Raw genomic sequence first — 17483 nt, 5'->3', positions numbered from 1 at the left:
ATGCAAATTTCCTTTTTAGACCTCTAACCGTAATGAAGAGCATAATATGATTTACATTGGAGGTTGTTTTATAGAGTGGCATAAAGTAGCTCTCACACAAATAAACCGTGTTCGCTGATGAAAAGGGGACTTTTTTCACTGCAAAATTAAGGAGCTGCATAAATTCCTGGTGGGACTTTGATTTGAGAAGTATTTAATGTGAAAAGCGGTCCAGCCAATTAAATGGCTTGTGCTGAACATCTTACAAAATGCTGCAAAGAACTGTAATTAGTGACAAATAAGTCTGTCTGTCCTAATGCAGATGCTGCTGCACTGGCACTTTTGGAAACCACTCTGACTGCATTTTTTTCCCTCCTTGCCTTGGCTCTCCAACGAGGAGTGGATGAGCTCAGGAGAGGAGAGAGATGCTGGAGCACCCTGGAGCTACACAGACAATGCTGAGTCAGCACCCACACCTGTGCTGGCTGAATCTGAGCCAAGCACCACTTGGATATTTTCCAGTGCTGATCTGACTGGAAAACCAGAGACAAATTGCATGGATTTGGCCAAAATTCTGGCAGACAAACACTCCTGGTGGTGGTGCAGCTCCTCAGCCTGTCCTGGAGTGCCTGTCCCCACCCCTCCCAGTGCTGTCAGTCCCAGTCCCACTGTTTATATTTGGATCACCTTGACCAGCAGCTGTTTTTCCTTTTCTTCCCATTATTCAGCCTGTGCATTTTGCTGGGAAGGGGGACATCAAGATGTTGCATTGACTCGTCAGAGTCCACACAGGGAAGCAGAGCCCAGGGGTTTAAACACCGGCACAACCATCTGGGTTCACACTTTGCATAAAAAAAATATGCTCATATTTTAAAAGAGTCCAGGAGAGCAGTGTCCTTGTGGTGGCACAGAGACTTTGGGTGCTGCTCAGCAGGGAGAACCTGGCCAAGGCACATCAGCAAACCTGCAGAATCATAAAGGTTGGAAAAGCTCTCTGACATCATCGAGTCCAACCATGAACTCAGCACTGCCAGGCCACCACTAACCCATGTCCCCAAGTGCCACATCTACACAGCTCTTAAATCCCTCTAGGGATGGGGACTCCCCCATGGCCCTGGGCACCCTGTTCCAATGCTTAACCACTTCTTCAGTGAATAAATTTTTCCTAGTATCCAACCTAAACGTCCCCTGAAGTTGTTTGCTCTCGTCCTATCACTTGTTACCTGGGAGAAAAGATGGATCCCCAGAAGGGGCAGAGGAGCAGTGAGGCTCTCATCAGTTGTAGGAAAGGCTTGGAACACAGGGATGAGCAGCCAAACCAACATCTTAGGAGCTCAGACTGCCCACTGCCTCTTTGTCCTGCACTTAGGACAATAATCTCTAGGATGCAACTGCTGGAAGATCAGACTGAAACAGCATCTAAATTTCACATGAATGAAACAAGGTCAATAATAAATAAGCATCTCCTTGCCGCTGGTTTTATGAACGAGAAGGCAATTTCTTTTTAAATTAGCTGGTTAAGGTAATCTGTTTACTGCACTTCTGCCAAGAACCAAACAACTGCTGGCATTGCTTTCTGCTCGGGGGATAAATCGGAGCCTCGCGGAGGGTTATCAAATCTAAAATTTATGAGCAGCCAGATTAAAAATAGAATCAGGTCAATGGGAGTGCTTCCCAAATGCTGTGGATCAAAACACACTGAGAGAGAGGAGAGCTGAGTGGGAAAACAGGCACTGGGAGCACAGGCAGTGGTTCAGCCCGTGCCGTGGCCGTGGTGACACCGGGTCACACCGGGCACCTCACCTGCCTCAGCCACGGGGATTTACCTGGCACAGGGTCTGCATAGAACAAGAAAAGTCAGGAAGGCAGCAGGATGTGCATTTCTGGCTGCTAAAAGATGGAGAAGAGATTTTGCAGTTTGATTTGTTAATTCAGAATCACAGAGTATCCTGAGACAGAAAAGGACCCACGAGGATCGTCAAGTCCAACTCCTGGCCTCTCACAGGACACCCCAAGAATTACACCACGTGCCTTGCTCAGGAATTCGCTTGAGGCACGTGGTATCTGGTCAGGAATAGGAGAGAGAACAAGGCACAGCAAAGAAGTAAGTGATGTGTTGTTCAGAGCCACATCAGTCAAGGAAACAGGGATAAGTGACTGTAATTGCATTAACAGGAACATGTTGCCATCGTGAAGGTCCATCCATCAAGTGGGACATGCAGCACTTGGAACAAATGCTCCTGGAGAGCAATAAAACACAGCCTGTTGCAGGGGCCCAAAGCACAGAAAATGGAGGAAGAACAGATCTCACATGTTTAATTAGCCTTTTCTGCTGCAACGAGGATGTCAAACAACTTCAGTGTCACTGATATGCTACCAGAGGAGAAAATAAACATTGATACAAGAATGAAATACAGCAAAAGTCAACCTTCCCTGACAACTTCCAGGAGCACGGGAAGAGCTGACAGTGCTGGGTTATCTACAGTGAGCAGGTAAATCTGAATTACTTTTTCTTCTATTTTTCTTGTTTTATACAATGCAAAGAGGTTGATAACTGGGTCTGAGGTGCTGTTAGAGCCAGACTGTGATCTTTGGGACACAGGTCATGACACAGCACGTCACTGAGCATGGGTGGCATTTGGGACTGCCCATGTTGCATGGAATCATGGAATGGTTTGGGCTGGAAGGGTCCTCAAAGCCCATCCAGTCCCACCCCCTGCCATGGGCAGGGACACCTTCCACTAGCCCAGGTTGTTCCACGCCCTGTCCAACCTGGCCTTGGACACTTCCAGGGATCCAGGGGCAGCCACAGCTTCTCTGGGTAACCTGTGCCAGGGCCTCATTGTAAAGGATTTCTTCCCAATATCCAACCTAAACCTGCTCTCTTGCAGCATCTCCAGAGCTTTCCCCACTCCAGGCATCAACCCCAAGCCTCCAAAAGCAACCTGAAAGCTCTGCCAACATCACAGCTGCATTTCAATAACCAAATTACATTTCTCAGATTTAAAAAGAAAAGCTTATTAAGGGAGAACAATGTTCTCTTTTTCAACTATTTCTATAAAAAGTTCACAGGAAGTTACTTTCCCCTCAGAAAATTTTGCTGCCCTGTGGAACTCCAGAGCCCAGAGTACAGAATGCAAGTTGGTTTTTTTGCTTTAGGAGATCTGTTTTCAATCTAATAGGTTGCCAAGCACCAGTTATGCTTGAAAGAGAAGTACTTAACTGGTACATCATCATCCTCAAGACAACAAGGATGATATTTTTGTCCATTATTTATCTTTAAAACCAGTAACCAACGGAGACAACCGGCTGCCACCTCCCCATTGGGAACTCCTCTGCTCCCATGGAACAGATGTAGGGACATCTCACCATCCCAGAGGGAGGAGGACACTCCTCTTCCCAAAAAATCCCGAGCCTCTTTGCTGAAATGGCATCTTGGGTGTGAAAAGCAGCACGAGCCACAGTGGCAGCTTTTGTGTGGGATCCTCAGCCCTCCAGCAACGGGATCCAGGCTGGGAAATTCATTACAGTAATGAGATTATAACTTAATATATGTATGGTGGGAGTATTCCAAAGGCTCCTTTTACTGCTTTACAAGGCAGCTTTGGCCGTGGGTTGAGCAAAATTGTGATGAGTCTTTTAATTTACTCTCCACATGGGAAAAATCAGGAGAAACACACATCGTTTGATGAACAGGAAAAGGAATCTTTAAATCATTTAATTAAAAGAATTAAACCCAGTTCAATTCAGCTCCAGATTCTCTCCTCAACATGAAAGATTTCGTTTTGTTCTTGCACTTTCACTCCTTTTCAATGTTTTCTCGTTTTACATTTTACTCAATTTTAAAAAGGAGAAATGTTCATTTGAAATGGAAGCCCCCAAAGTTCTGATTTCTAAATTAAATGTCTTTTAGAACTACTTCCAATTTGAAAACATCCCTATATACAACTTTTTTTAAAAAAAATTTACATTACCCACCAAATTCAATTCAGCTTTGCCAGGAGGGTTAGTTCCCAAACTCTTTTTTTTAGTGTGGCAAAATTACTATAAATCAAAAAAAATTCTTCTCATCTCTGGAGTTCAACCCAGTCTTCCCTGCTGAGTGGAGCTGGACCCTCAGGAGCACTTGGGAAGAAAACACTGAATTTCTGTCCATGTGTTCTGTAAAGAACAGCACCATTGTGCTCCCGAAGATCAGACAGGGCAGAGACAAAACCAGGTTATTTCTGGTGGCAGGGAGGGCTCTGCACATCTGTGGGTGTGGGTGTGTGGAACCTGCAGCTTCTCCCCTCCAAAACATCTCAAACAGAAACTTGGTCCCAAAGCAAGAGCCCACTGGGACCTCTAAACCCCCTCCCTGGGACTCTCACTCACCTCCACACAGGTAAATCCACACCTTTCATTTGCTTTGCAAGATGGGGCTGTTTCCAGCAGGAATTTGGGGATGGAGAGACACCTGCAGCAGGATCAGTGGTACCAATTCATCCTGTACTTAACACAGGGGCCTATGAAGCTGATATTTCACATTTTTAACACACTTGGCTCAAATATTCTGATTTCAGGGAGAGAAGAGCAGGTGTAAAAAGCCTTTGAGTGGAGAAGGCTCTGGTGGCTCCGACAGGGTTAAATCCCAACTCTCCAGGCTGTGCAGTCAGTGATCCCTCTTGAAAGGAGTCCTTAATTGGTTATAAGCAATTAACATTTATTCACACAAGCTGGGGTAACACGTCCATAATAAATCCCAAGCTGTAACCACGAGGATGCTCCCACAGAATACCTGCCTTCCCCTCCCAGCCAGGAGAAGGCAAAGGAGCCTTTTCCAAGTGTTTTCAGCCTGTTACCATGCCAATGTCCTCCCAGTGTTTTATGTTTTCCTTCCAACTGCTCTGACTCTCAATTAATACGCACCATTTAGACAGGTTTTATTTCAAATTACACCCTTCTTGAGATGTGCCATTTGAAAAGGAAGTCCTTTCAAAAATCCCCTCACAGAATTATGCCCTCACAAAACATTTACTGGATGCAATGACCCCCCTGAAAGCAGGCAGCCTGCTCACCATAAAATGTCAGCTGTCCTCGTGCCACGTTCTTCCCTCTCACGTTTTCAGCCACACATTCGTAGAGTCCGGCGTCTTCCTGCTGGAAATTTGGGATTTCCAGGAGTCCGCTCGACCTGTGCCTCCTGGCCTTCCTGGGGATCTGTTTCCCATCTGCTCTCCTCCAGCTGATTGTAGGAACTGGGCTAAATAAGGAAAATAAAGCAAAATAAAGCTTGCAGGAAAAGCCGCGGGGCTTGTCAGGAGAAGCTCCTGTCGACTTAACTCTGTGTCATGTTTGAGGGTGATGAAGTCATGGCCAGTGTGAAGGCTCTGGCACAGGACCTGGGACAGTTTTATTATGGGTAGGTTATATATAACATAAATACAGATATATTTACCAATAAAGAATTGCTCACAGAGCCTTAAAACCAGGAGATTTTATATTATTAAAATGCTGGTTTTGACACAGTTCTGCTGTGACAATACAGCCATTTTAGGGTGGGGAGGCCCTGGCACAGGTTGCCCAGAGAAACTGTGGCTGCCCCTGGATCCCTGGAAGTGTCCAAGGCCAGGTTGGATGGGGCTTGGAGCAACCTGGGCTAGTGGAAGGTGTCCTTGCCCATGGCAGGGGGTGGAACGAGATGATCCTTAAAATCCCTTCCAATCCAACCCTTAAAATCCCTTCCAAGCCATTCCATGATTCCATGATCATTTTCCTCACAGTCCAAACATTTTGAAAGTGTTGTCAGTGTTTACTCATGAAACCAAAAATGTGTTTGAAGTGTCACATGAGACCTCAACACAGGAGGAGATGCCCAAACACATCCTCCCAGATTAAGTTCCATCTCTCTTCCTTGAGAATTTATATTTTTGGTGAGCCGAGCTCCTGCTCCCAAAGCCCTCTGTGGGATGTGAAAACTGGCAGTAAGTAACTCCTGCTGAGGGAAGTGAATCATTAGGAATTGCTGCAAACTCCACAACACAGGGCTACGAGAGTAAGAAGCTGGAGGAATAATAATAAAAATAATGGATCAAACTTACTTCCCCAAGGCAAAGCACTCCAGTTTCACCGTTGTTCCTTTTGCAGATGGAACCGTTTCTGGGAACTGCACTTCTATTTTCGGCTCATACTCTCCCATCACCCCTGTGAACATAAAAGAGATGCTAAGGCTTGGTTGAATTTTCTGCAGTAAATTCACAAGTGTTCCCGTGCCAGCACAGAGCTGTTCTATACATCATTACTTGCCCAATTAATCCATTCATTTTAAACATGGCCTGTTCCTAACAGCCGTGGAGTGGGGGCTCTTTTCCCATTTACTGCCAGAGGAGAATCTGAACCAGCTCTCCACACCATCTGCCAAAGATTAAAATCTCTTCATGGCTCTGTTGCTTTTCACTTTTGAATATTCAGGGTTTTTGCAGGTAACTCGTGAAATAAGGAAAGCAATAACGAGGGAGGTTCAGCACCTTCCAGAAAATGAAACGTGGAACAAACAGCCATTAGGAAAAGTTTTAAAAGCACTGGAGTTAATAGAGGTTTCTATTAACTCCAAGGATTTCGATGTGCAGAGATCATCTACTCTTCGGGCAATTTCTTTATTTTTACTGCCCCAGTAAATCACGGAGCGTGGCAGCCTCTTTATGAAATTGTGTTTAAAAATTTGTGCACATAAAAAGGCCATTACACTCATGATAAATGGCTACATTTCTAGTCACTGTGCTGCCTTAAAACCAGCACATATAATTTCCCCAATAGTGATTATCAGCTAATTGATGATTGCAGTTTAAATCTCAACAGCGTGGAGCTTCCTGGCCCTTGGCCAAGGGAGGAGCAGCGCTGGGTCAGACCAGATGAATCCCACAAATACAGGATCCAGACAGCACAAGGGACACAGAGATGGGATAACAGGAGTCTGAAGAGATATTCAGGTGCTGGTGGTGGCCTGTAATTGCTGTGCTGCTCTCTGACCCCCTGATTTGCAAAGATGATGCAAAACCCCCCTTTTTTCTTTAACTTTTCACAGTTTTAAAGCTGAAAATACTCAGTATGAGGCTTACATCAAGCCTGCCTTTCCCTGCTGACCTGAATATTACCTGTTCTGATGCAACAGCAGGTGACATCACCTTCCTTCCAATGCATTAATTGCAAATAAGTGTTGCTGCTGGATTCCTATAAGGAGCGGCTGCTGCACAGCCTCACTCATCAAAACTAAATGCATTTATTAAAAATACAAATACTCCCCCCATAGTCATGTCCTGGCCAGCACATACAGAAGGAAATCCATGAGTCTATGCCGACATTCCAGCATTTCCATACCATGCAAACAGGAATTACAGGGAATGCTGTTCCTTAGCCCTCTGCACGTTGACACTGCGGTCCTGAAGGGCTGGAAGTGCCTGGCACAGTTATCATGGAAAATCCTCCCTGTTCTCCTGACTGTGACTTCCCAAAACTTTGCAATCTTGCCTAAATTTTCTCCAGACTCTGTGATAAATATTTGCTGGTGGAACTTGAGCCAAGGCAAGAGCAGCCACTGCCCAGAGGTCTCTGAGGACAAGGCTGGGTGGGAACGTTTGGGAGCAGCAGCTGATGAAGAACTTGAGATCTTTTCCCAGAAGAGTATTTCCACCTTCTGCAATGAAGACTGCAGACTGGTGAGAGGGAGAGCTTTTGAAACTTCCCATGAAAGCCTGACCAGATTCAGGCAGCTGTCCCACCTCAGAAGATGTTGGCTTTCAGCTGGAGGCTTCCCTGAAGAATCACAGAATATTCACCTGACAGAGAAGGAGGCAGGAATGGGAGGGAGGAAAAACAGCTTTTTTTTTTTCCCTTCTCTTCACTCACACTTCTTATGTTCGCATTTCTTTGCTTTGGGCTGGGACTGGAGAGCTCTAATCCCAGGGTGACATAACCCCACTCTGGGATGGGAACTACAGCTGCCTGGGGCTGCAGGACATCAGCTCCAGCCACTGCTACCCACAGCCCTGCACCTCTGGCCTCTGACAACCTCACTGCAAACTCCAACCACCTCAAAATCAGGACTTTTACCTGGAAAAATCACAAGGCTCCCTCTACAATGATAACCTACCTATATATATATATATATATATAGGGTATGATGTGAGTCTGGCTGTCCCTGCTCAAAAGGAGCAACACTGTGCACTTCAGACATCTCCATCCTGAATCCAAGACCATTTCCATGCAGACAATCCTTATTTTTCCTGCTGTTCCCAGGTGGTTTAACATCTGACTTAGCTGTGCAGGTGGCAGGGATGGAGGAGGAAATAAAGGACTAAGATAACCCGGGGTTTGGGGCTCAGTGTCACGGCACATCAGATGCTCAACGTGTTTGCATTTCAGAGGCTTTTGTATCTTCCAATTTCAAGGCTTAAAAACGTGCTTTTGGATGAAAGTCCTGGGAATTCAGAAGGAAGCTAATTTGTCTGAGGAGATGATATGCATTTCCTGACAACACCTGTGAAATGTTAGAGTTTAATTGGCCCATCCAGCTGCTGCTGATGGTAATTTTATTCCAGAACTATTTCAGTTCTTTCCTACTGTTACTGTTGTAATTCTCATGTCAAAAATCCGAAGCACATTTTAAAGAGAAGCAGTGAAGTGCTGCAGGAGCAGTGGCTCTCAACACCTGGATGCTCCCAGCTTTGGGGTGTGATGGTGCAGAGGCTCCCAAAGGTGCTGCAGGAGGGATTGCACCCCGGGTATCCACTGCTCTTCCAGGGGGGAAAAAGGTGCAGAGACAGGTTTTTATTAAATGGAGAAGGTAGGTTTGCTGCCTTTCCTCCTCTCCCTCCAGTCCACATCCCTCAGTGAGCTGCCAGAAGGTTTGTCTGGCACCAAATTTGAATTCCTTTGCTTCTGAGCTACAGTAATTCTCCAATCCTAGTGGAAACCTTATTTCAGGCTTTAGGATCATTCTTGTTCTTTGGTGTCATAAAAATAGCTCAGGGAGTCCTTTCTCCACAATGGGAGGTACCAGCTGGTCGTGTCAGGACTAACTCCCATCAATGCAGAACCCAAGCCAAAACCAAAATTTAACTCCTTGGGAACTCTAAAAAAACATAAAATCTTTTGCATTTTCCTTTTATACACCAGCACTTACATGATGTGAAAGGGAGAGCTGCTTGACATTCCTATGTGGAATATGGGTGCACATTCCAGGACAGGTCCCAAACCATAAATGTGCAGTTTTTGGCAATGCTACATTTACATGATATTGTATTTAAATACTTTTCCACCCTGCAGTGCAAACATTCTCACTGCCACAAACACGTAGAGCTATGTGAAAATATTTAAACAGAGGGTGACAACAAGTATTTGTGAGATGGGAATTAAGAGGGATAGAGGAATGCCATCCTTTTCCCAGCACACACTGCACTTTGTACCCTGTATTTATCACCAGCAATAACCTCTGTCTGTAGGAGCAGAGCCCGAGCTCCTGGTGACCGTGGCAGCTGTTCCTACCTCCATCCCATAACCAGCTACGATATTCATCTCTCCAAGGAGGAAAGGCTGTCTGAGGATAACTAATGGGATAAGAGGCACCTTCTGATTCCACAGCACAGCGACAGGGAAGGGATCCCTCTGGATACAAAAAGCTGCAGCAAAACCCATCAGGAGATCTCTGACTCTGGAGCTTCCCAGCGGAAAACAGGGAAAAGAGGAGCACAAAAGGAGCAGGTGGGGAAAGCAATCTGCCCACAGGATCTGATTTCATCCCCTACAGCTGCACCTTTTCCTCTTGCAGCTTCCAGCTCAGCAGCCTGGCACTGTAAAGCAGGCAGTGCTCTAAAAACCACACGGAAAAGCTGCTTGGCCAGGCTGGTTGTGCTCAGGTAAAATAACCATGACAAGGACGGCAGCTATTGGATGTAAAAAGCCTAAATGACTCACAACTGAGGCTAGAAAAATTACTGCCATAAACTGAAGAAATGTGAAAAGAAACCTTGGGGTTCCTGCAGGTGAGATTTTGGCCCCACACATCCCACCCTGCACTGTGAGCTGTGGTGGGAGTGAGGGCTGTGCCTCAAATCACAGACTGGTTTGGGTTGGGAGGGACTTAAACCTCATCCAGTGCCACCCACCTGCCATGGGCAGGGACACCTCCCACTAGCCCAGGTTGCTCCAAGCCCCGTCCAACCTGGCCTTGGACACTCCCAGGGATGGGGCAGCCACAGCTTCTCTGGACAAACTGTGCCAGGGCCTCCCCCCCCTCCCAGGGAAGGATTTCTTCCTAATCTAATCCTGTCCTTTGTCAGTTTAAAGCCATTACTCCTTGTTTTATCACTACACACCCTCGAAAAAGTCCCTCTCCAGCACTTCCAGCCAAGGAGGGTTTGCAAAAATGTCCTATTGCTGGAGTACTTAAAAATACTTCTTCTTCAACACTTAAATTGTTAGTATGAAGGAAACTTAACTATTCCTTTTTGACTTTCCCCACTCCCCATCCACAGGAATTGTGTCAACATGATGGGAACAGTGATGGGCAGGAGGCTGCAGCAATGAGCCCTGGTTTTACAGGCAAGGAATTTTGGTCAAATACCATTATGTGACAATGGATCTTCTTCTAGAAGAAGTTGCTAATAATGCATTTCTATTTCTGGAACAAATGTCCTATCTGTTATCCTTTAAACCTGACACATTTTAATTAATTTTAATTGTAAATTAACATGTAAATTTATTTTTCTTATCCTCACAAAAATGACTACGATACAAATCAATTGTCTGTATAAATTTAGAAATCTTCTTTTGCTTTCTTCTTGTTTTTTTGTATTATTCCACAGACTACTAAAAATAGCCCGAATTCTGCTGGGAAATACAGCCTGAGCTCACAGTTACCGAAACAACAAAGTGCTTTTGTTCACTTTCAGGCTGCACAAAATGAGCACAACTGGTATATCCAGACTCTAAAATCCATTTTGTTTCCTGTCTTTTGCCAACTCTCACCACGTATTTTCTTTTATAATTATTGCCTGACACTGAGAGTTGTTCCCAGCAGCGGGAAGAGCAACCTTGGCCACAGCATCCTTAAATCCCACAGCTGGCCATGACTTTGAACCCCAGTGAGAGCAGAGCTCTCCAGCCTCGCCGTGAAGGGGAAAAACCTCTCCCTTTACCCCGATATAAATATTTCAGGCCACTTCTAATTTCTGGGCGACAGCCAGTCAAAAAAAAAAGCAGGACAACACCTCCAAGCCCAGCCAGGGATTCTCTGTCCCAGTCCTACCGTCGTTCCTGAGGATGAGGGGGGTGGGGGGGCCCAGGACCTTGCTGTTGGTCACGGTGTTGGTCACCACACAGGTGTAGTTGCCCACGTCCGAGGCCTCCACCTTGGCGATGTAGAGGTTGCCCGTCTCCTGCGACACGAAGCGCCGGCTGTCCTGGTGCACGAACGTCGGGTACTCGTTGAAGATCCAAGCGTAGGTGAGCTCTGGAAGCACAAGGTTGGTTGGGAAAATTGGAGATATCACACCCCATGAAACGATCTTCACGGCTACAAATACGGATTTCCAGCTGTGACACCCCTGAGCCTGCACACAGATCTCATGTTCTTGTCACTCCTCCAAGTTCTCCCACAATAGGATGCACTTTACAAGAATGTCACCTTTCTGTCGTGAACATTTCAACCTGACTCGTGACAGAATATGATGTATTTTACAAGAATCTCACCTTTTTGTCATGAACATTTCAATCTGACTCATGACTTTTCATTCCTCCTCGTTGATTTTTTCTCCCTTCGAAGACAGCTGGGGGGAGGATCTGCCGAGCCCTGTCATCACCCACTGTACGTTTTATTCCTTGGGAATTCCCGAATCAGCAAAAAACCGAACACTAAATTAAGCAGCTGTACTCTTCTATGTGACTTAATTAGACAGTGCTCTGTGTTTTATAAGGCATCTTTGGAAGTTTATTTGGGCAATAAAACAAGAAGTGCGAGAGATGTCGCGGCGGCTGCAGAGTTTGTGGGTGAGGTTAATGCAACATAACCCTGTTACATCTGCCTAAGTCACACTGACAAAGCTTGGGGAACTAAAGTGGCTACAAGATCGCTGCAGTTTTCTAAGGGCACACTAATTATACTAAAAATCATACTTTTATTTTAATACTCTAATGAGTCGTAACTGTAATTGACCCCAACTCCCATTAAGTACTTCGGGAAATATATTCTGCCCTCGTGTTCCACTGTTTACAGGGAGAAGTGGCTGAATGCAGATTGTTGGCTTTTATTTATTTATTTCTAACGACAGGATTCTGAAATGCCTGCTCAGACTTTTTGGAAGATATGATAATTATGTTTATGAGGGAATATCTAATCATCATATTTACACATGTGCATCTCATTATAAGGAGCCTCATGCTGATGTCAAGAGGATACTCAGAGCAAATAAGGTACCACTTCTCAGCCAGCTTATTATTTGCTGCAAGCAGTTAAGTTTGGTTGGGGTTTTTTTGTTTTTCTTTTTTTTTAAATTTACTCTTGATGAACAATTATCTTGCTCCTCCAGAAGCAGCCAGCAACAGGCAAACAAACATCACTGCCCTGGGATGCACAGAGGTGTTGGAATTTGAGTGACTCTGCACACAGCAGGTTTGCACCAAAGCCCCCCTGAGCTCTTCAATATGACAACATTTTGCATTGAGTGTGGAATGGTGAACTGACCACAGGAAAACACAGGATGGGAGGGTCTTTCTTGATCAACCCGTCTCCCATCCTCCCCAGGAGGTCACATAGTCCCATTCATAATTACACCCTAAACCAGCAAGAGTTTTGGCTTCTGCTTCCCTGTATGAATTGATATTACTTTAATTGCTAAGAACCCTCTAATTTCCAGGTTAAATATTTCATTGCTATTCTATAGGTCTGCTCTTCTGGGCTAATGATCCCCTTGGCTTGAAGAGTTCTTGCCTCTTTGCTGGTGAGAGCCATCGAGAGCCCTTCTGCCGTCATTTCCAAGACAGCCTTTGCAACCCTGTAATGGTTGGAGGAGCTTTTCCTTGCCTCTGCCTTAGTTAAAAGTCTTGAATAATTGTGTCACTTGAGCTGAGTGCCAGCTTGGAAACCCCTGGTAAGCAGGTCACAGGCAAAGCAGAAGGCAAATGGAAAGCTGTGCAATGGTGATGATCTGGGATCCCTCCAAACAGAGCAACCCAACACAGGGGGAACTAAAACAGACCTATTTCTAGGGTGCAAAACATCAAAATCTCCCCAAAAGCCATCTTCAAACTATTAATTTGGCTGCATAACACTGAGGAACATAGTTAAAACCTGAAGTTGCAGCTCTGCCTTCCTTTGATCACAACAAATCACAAAAATATAACTGCCCAAAATACACAGAGTTAGACTTTAGGAGCAGTCTTCTGCTATATAATACTTAAAACAACTGGGTAATTCTCTCTCTCTCTCTCAAATAACATGGGACTAATGGAATATAGAGCACAGGGAATAGCACAGACTAGAGCACCTCTAAGTGCATCTGCTTGTGCAGCAACATGTAAATAAATACTGTATCAAACTGCCTTTGATTTCCTTAGAGATCCCAGTGCAATATTTATGGCTTTTCAAACTTGACGGATTTCTTTTGATAAGGTTTCACTTCCTAATTGCTCTGGAAGTGATAGACAGCTCACATCCCACAGGCAATTTGTAACAACTGTGTAAACAGACACTTAAAATACAGCCCGAGGTGGCGCGTGATGGAAACGTTTCCCAAAGTTACCACCACGGAGTCTTTGAGCACAAAGAACCAGCAGCAACGGGCACTTTGTGGTTTTCTAATTACACATTAGACTCTAATTCCTTCAGGAATTTATCACAAACTTCTCCTTTCTAATTTGGGGCCCTTGTCGTGTAATTTTTGCCTCTTTTACCATGCTTTCCATTTCCCCTTTGAAGCATATTCAAGTAGGTCTCTCAAACCCGGAATATAACAGGAAGATTTCGGACCTGTATTTGCTGGTTTTAAAGAAAAAGGGGAAATTCCAGAAGCTGCAATCCCAGGCCAGTGCAGAGCAGCACCTTGACCACCCACTGCCCAAAGACCCAGGCTGTGCTGGGATACCTCACTTTTCCTCATTGCCTGGAATTCCATGAGAGATCAGGATGAGATGAAGATTTTTGGATGGCAAATCTTCACTTCTGTAATGATTATCAGGACAAGAGGATGGAGAAGTTACTTCTACACCTGGTACAGATGCCCTAATAACACCAGATGGAAGACACTCAACCCCAAAACCTTCCTTGCTCCACAGACCACACAAAGAGCCTTTTTCATCCACACAAATCCTTGCTGATGGGCTACACAGCCTTGGCTCCTTGGAATACACACTCTACCACAGCAGGCAGATGCTGGAAGAAGGAAAAGTGGATTTCTTTTTGCCCAAGGAATGCAGGTTTCTGTACACAAGGTCACAGAGTGATGAATATTTGCTCTACTAAAGCACCAGAGATGGGGAAGACTGTCCTAAATTAGTTAATATTACTCACGTCTTCCAAAGGAGCCTATGGAAAATTTGGGAAAAAGAGCAGTGGAGGTGACAGGCGTGGTAGAAGCAGCTTGATTTGACTTTGAGCCAGCAATTAAAAAAGAAATAAATTACTCAAGGCACTGGAACACAGATTTCGGATGTTTAAGATCTGCCTCTCAAGTTTATTATCAGAATGCAGACAAACTCTTTTTCTCCCTCCAAAAAAGAAAAGTTCTGAGCCAATTTCCAGGCCACCAGCAGAGAAACCTGGAAAATGAGAGATGCAGAGATTTCTGGCAAAACCCACAGCCCCCTTGGGTCTGTTTTTCCTGATCACCTTCAGATCTCATCACTTTTGTAAAGCACTCAGTGATAAACTCAATTAAAGTCTCCCTGTGCTGCCCCCAGAATATTCTGCTCAGGAAAAGAAACAAAACTAAAGACACTTCAGCTTTCAAACTTCTTCTAAATTACACCAAGCAGCGAAAAAAGTTACTGAAGCTGCACAGAAATTCTGCTACGAGTAATTATTATAATTAGACCTTAAGGTTTTGCCAAAACAATGTTCTCTGGTCGCCTGCCTTGGGAAATTCATGTATTTTGTCTTTGCCTTTAAGTACAAGAAACTCTTCTGGATTTTTTTTTTTTTTAAGTCTCTTCCATAAAGTCAGGGCTGCCACTTAAAAAGGTCTCTGGGGCTATTATGGGAAAAGCTATTAAAACATCAAGATTATGGTGACCATAAAGCTGAGGAGAAGAATGAAATTTTGGAATTAGTATTAGCCAAAAAATGGGGATCATTTATCATTTTTAATAAGACCAGTGTGGGTACAACACACTATTATTTTTTTATAGGCTTTACTGACAGTTACAGAGATGAATCCAATCTTTAATGATTCCTATAATTCCTATGTTATCACCCACTATGTCACTCTCAAGTTGGACAGGTAGGAACTGCTTTCCTGTGTGAAACACAAGGTTTGCAGCATTTCCTGTCAACTGTGATGCACAAAAATTAGATTTCACTATGCATGGCAAGAAAACAAAACAAAATTAAGGAAATCACGAAATCCTCCCTTCAAACTGTCCCAAGCAACCCAAATTATGGCTGCAAGAGTACATAATTTTGAGACATTTTGAAAGGAAAGGTGAGGCTCATCCCAGTGTGTAACAAACAACAACAGACGAAGTTTTTCCTGGGGAGAAAGTTATTCCCTCAACTACTGCAGTGCAACTGGTGGTGGTGAGGAACTGGATTTAGCACTGTGATTTTATATGAATTAGCCAAGTTTCTTGGCTCTGTGTGTGTTCCTGTCTGTCTGGAAAGTGCCAAACATATTTATATATTTACATAATAAACATATTTTATTGTATCCAAATACTATAATGTTTTATATCTCCAAATACTATTTTTTCCAATTAAATTGATTTTGTTTTATATATCCAAATACCAGAATGACATTTTGCTGTACAAGCCCTCAACCACACCCACTGTTGTTGTAGAAACTTCTACAACATGGGAGGTGGAAAGGAGGCTCCAAGCACCACAACAACCTATTTCGGGAAGGGGAAAAGAGGATTATCAGGGAAAGCTCCTCTCCACATCCCACCATTCCCTTCTGCCAACTGCACTCTGGGTCCTGGAGTTTTGGGCCATTTTTCTCTCTCACAGTTTTATTTTAATAGCAAACTACATGAATTATACACTGTACGTATTTTTTTGTGGGCCTCCAGACCGTTTCATTACCCTGCTAGAACACTGGATCAATTTTTTATCTTCTAGTCTTAAATAATCCCAGAATAATTTAAAGGAATCAACCTGGACAAAAAGCGTCGCCCATTAATTCTCCCCTTGGCTCTGTGCTCTGCCCTCTCCATCACACAGGGCTGCCCAGCTACACCACACCACGGCTCTGGGGCTCAAATGCAGGCTTTAATAAAAGGAATGATAAATAATGAACGAGATTAATCTGAGGTTAATAATACATTTTTGGATGAACCCTCAGCCGTGCTAAGCCCGACGACACAGTTACTCAGCAGCCAGCCAGCAGTTTGCACACAGAGAAATGGGCTGTCAGAAGTGTGGAAGAATGAGAAAAACGTACAAAACTGCCCAATTTCTGTCTTAGATTCTTCCTCACAGCAATTTTCAGTGTTTACTCCCCAGCCCCTCGACTCCGCGCCTGCCCACTGTGTAGAGCTTCACCTACGGGTAATTAAAAGGCCAAGAGGTCTTCATTACCTGAAGCCTTATCAATAATCACCTGTATCTGCTGCATCTCCATCCTGGGTATCTCTAGAACAGTTAATATTTGATGGCTGTACACAGCTGACCTGGCTTATCTCTGAGGAGCAGCTCCAGCCCCAGTCGATGGCACCGGAGCGTTAACAGCTGTTGCTCCGTGGCATCCGGGGCATTCTGACAAAATTTAACCTAAAGTTCCCTCAGGGAGAGAAATCCACAGCAGCCTTTATCTGTGACTGAATAGAAAGTGTTATGAGATGGAGTCCTGGGCTGTTGTATTTCCTGCAGTTAAACACACAAACCCATTTCGACAGCATCTGCTGGGCAGCAGCCGCCCTCCCACCCCCTCACTGATTTAGGGACAGTAATTTGGAAGAAACTATTGGGTTTCTTATCTGACAAACTTAGCAAACTGTCTCTTACAGGAATTTACAGCTCAGCCCAGTCCTGCCTGAAAGGAAAACCCACCAACAAATCCAACCTGTATTTGCCATAAGGGCTTGACACCTTCTGAATCAGGTTTGGTGTTTGCTGGAACCAGAGAACCTTGCCCAGGATTAGACTTGATGCCACTTAGTTTCCTGCACTTCTGGTTTAAAATTCAATTTTTGAAGTTAGGCTCAAGCCAGCTGCTCTTGGACAAGGCTCTTGGGAAGGGTCAGTCCCCCCAGCCATGTCCCTTCCCAAGGGAGATCCAACCTGGAACTGCACCAACCAAGGATGACAATGCAGACAC

The 17483-nt window shown here is 44.6% G+C and overlaps 1 protein-coding gene across 1 annotated transcript in view; it reads right to left on the bottom strand.

The window, feature by feature from the left end:
• CNTN4 (contactin 4) overlaps positions 1-17483 on the bottom strand; it is a 185757-nt gene that overhangs the window by 60899 nt on the left and 107375 nt on the right. The window contains exons 6-8 of the mRNA XM_027700805.1: positions 11264-11467; positions 6060-6162; positions 5037-5221 (exon numbers count right to left, since the gene is read on the bottom strand). Of these exons, the coding sequence (XP_027556606.1) occupies positions 5037-5221; positions 6060-6162; positions 11264-11467 (492 nt within the window). The remainder of the gene's footprint in view (positions 1-5036; positions 5222-6059; positions 6163-11263; positions 11468-17483) is intronic.

Source organism: Neopelma chrysocephalum, unplaced genomic scaffold (assembly GCF_003984885.1).
Source record: "Neopelma chrysocephalum unplaced genomic scaffold, ASM398488v2 Primary Assembly neopelma1_147, whole genome shotgun sequence".
Lineage (NCBI taxonomy): Eukaryota > Metazoa > Chordata > Aves > Passeriformes > Pipridae > Neopelma > Neopelma chrysocephalum.
This window is presented reverse-complemented; position numbering and strand designations above follow the sequence as displayed.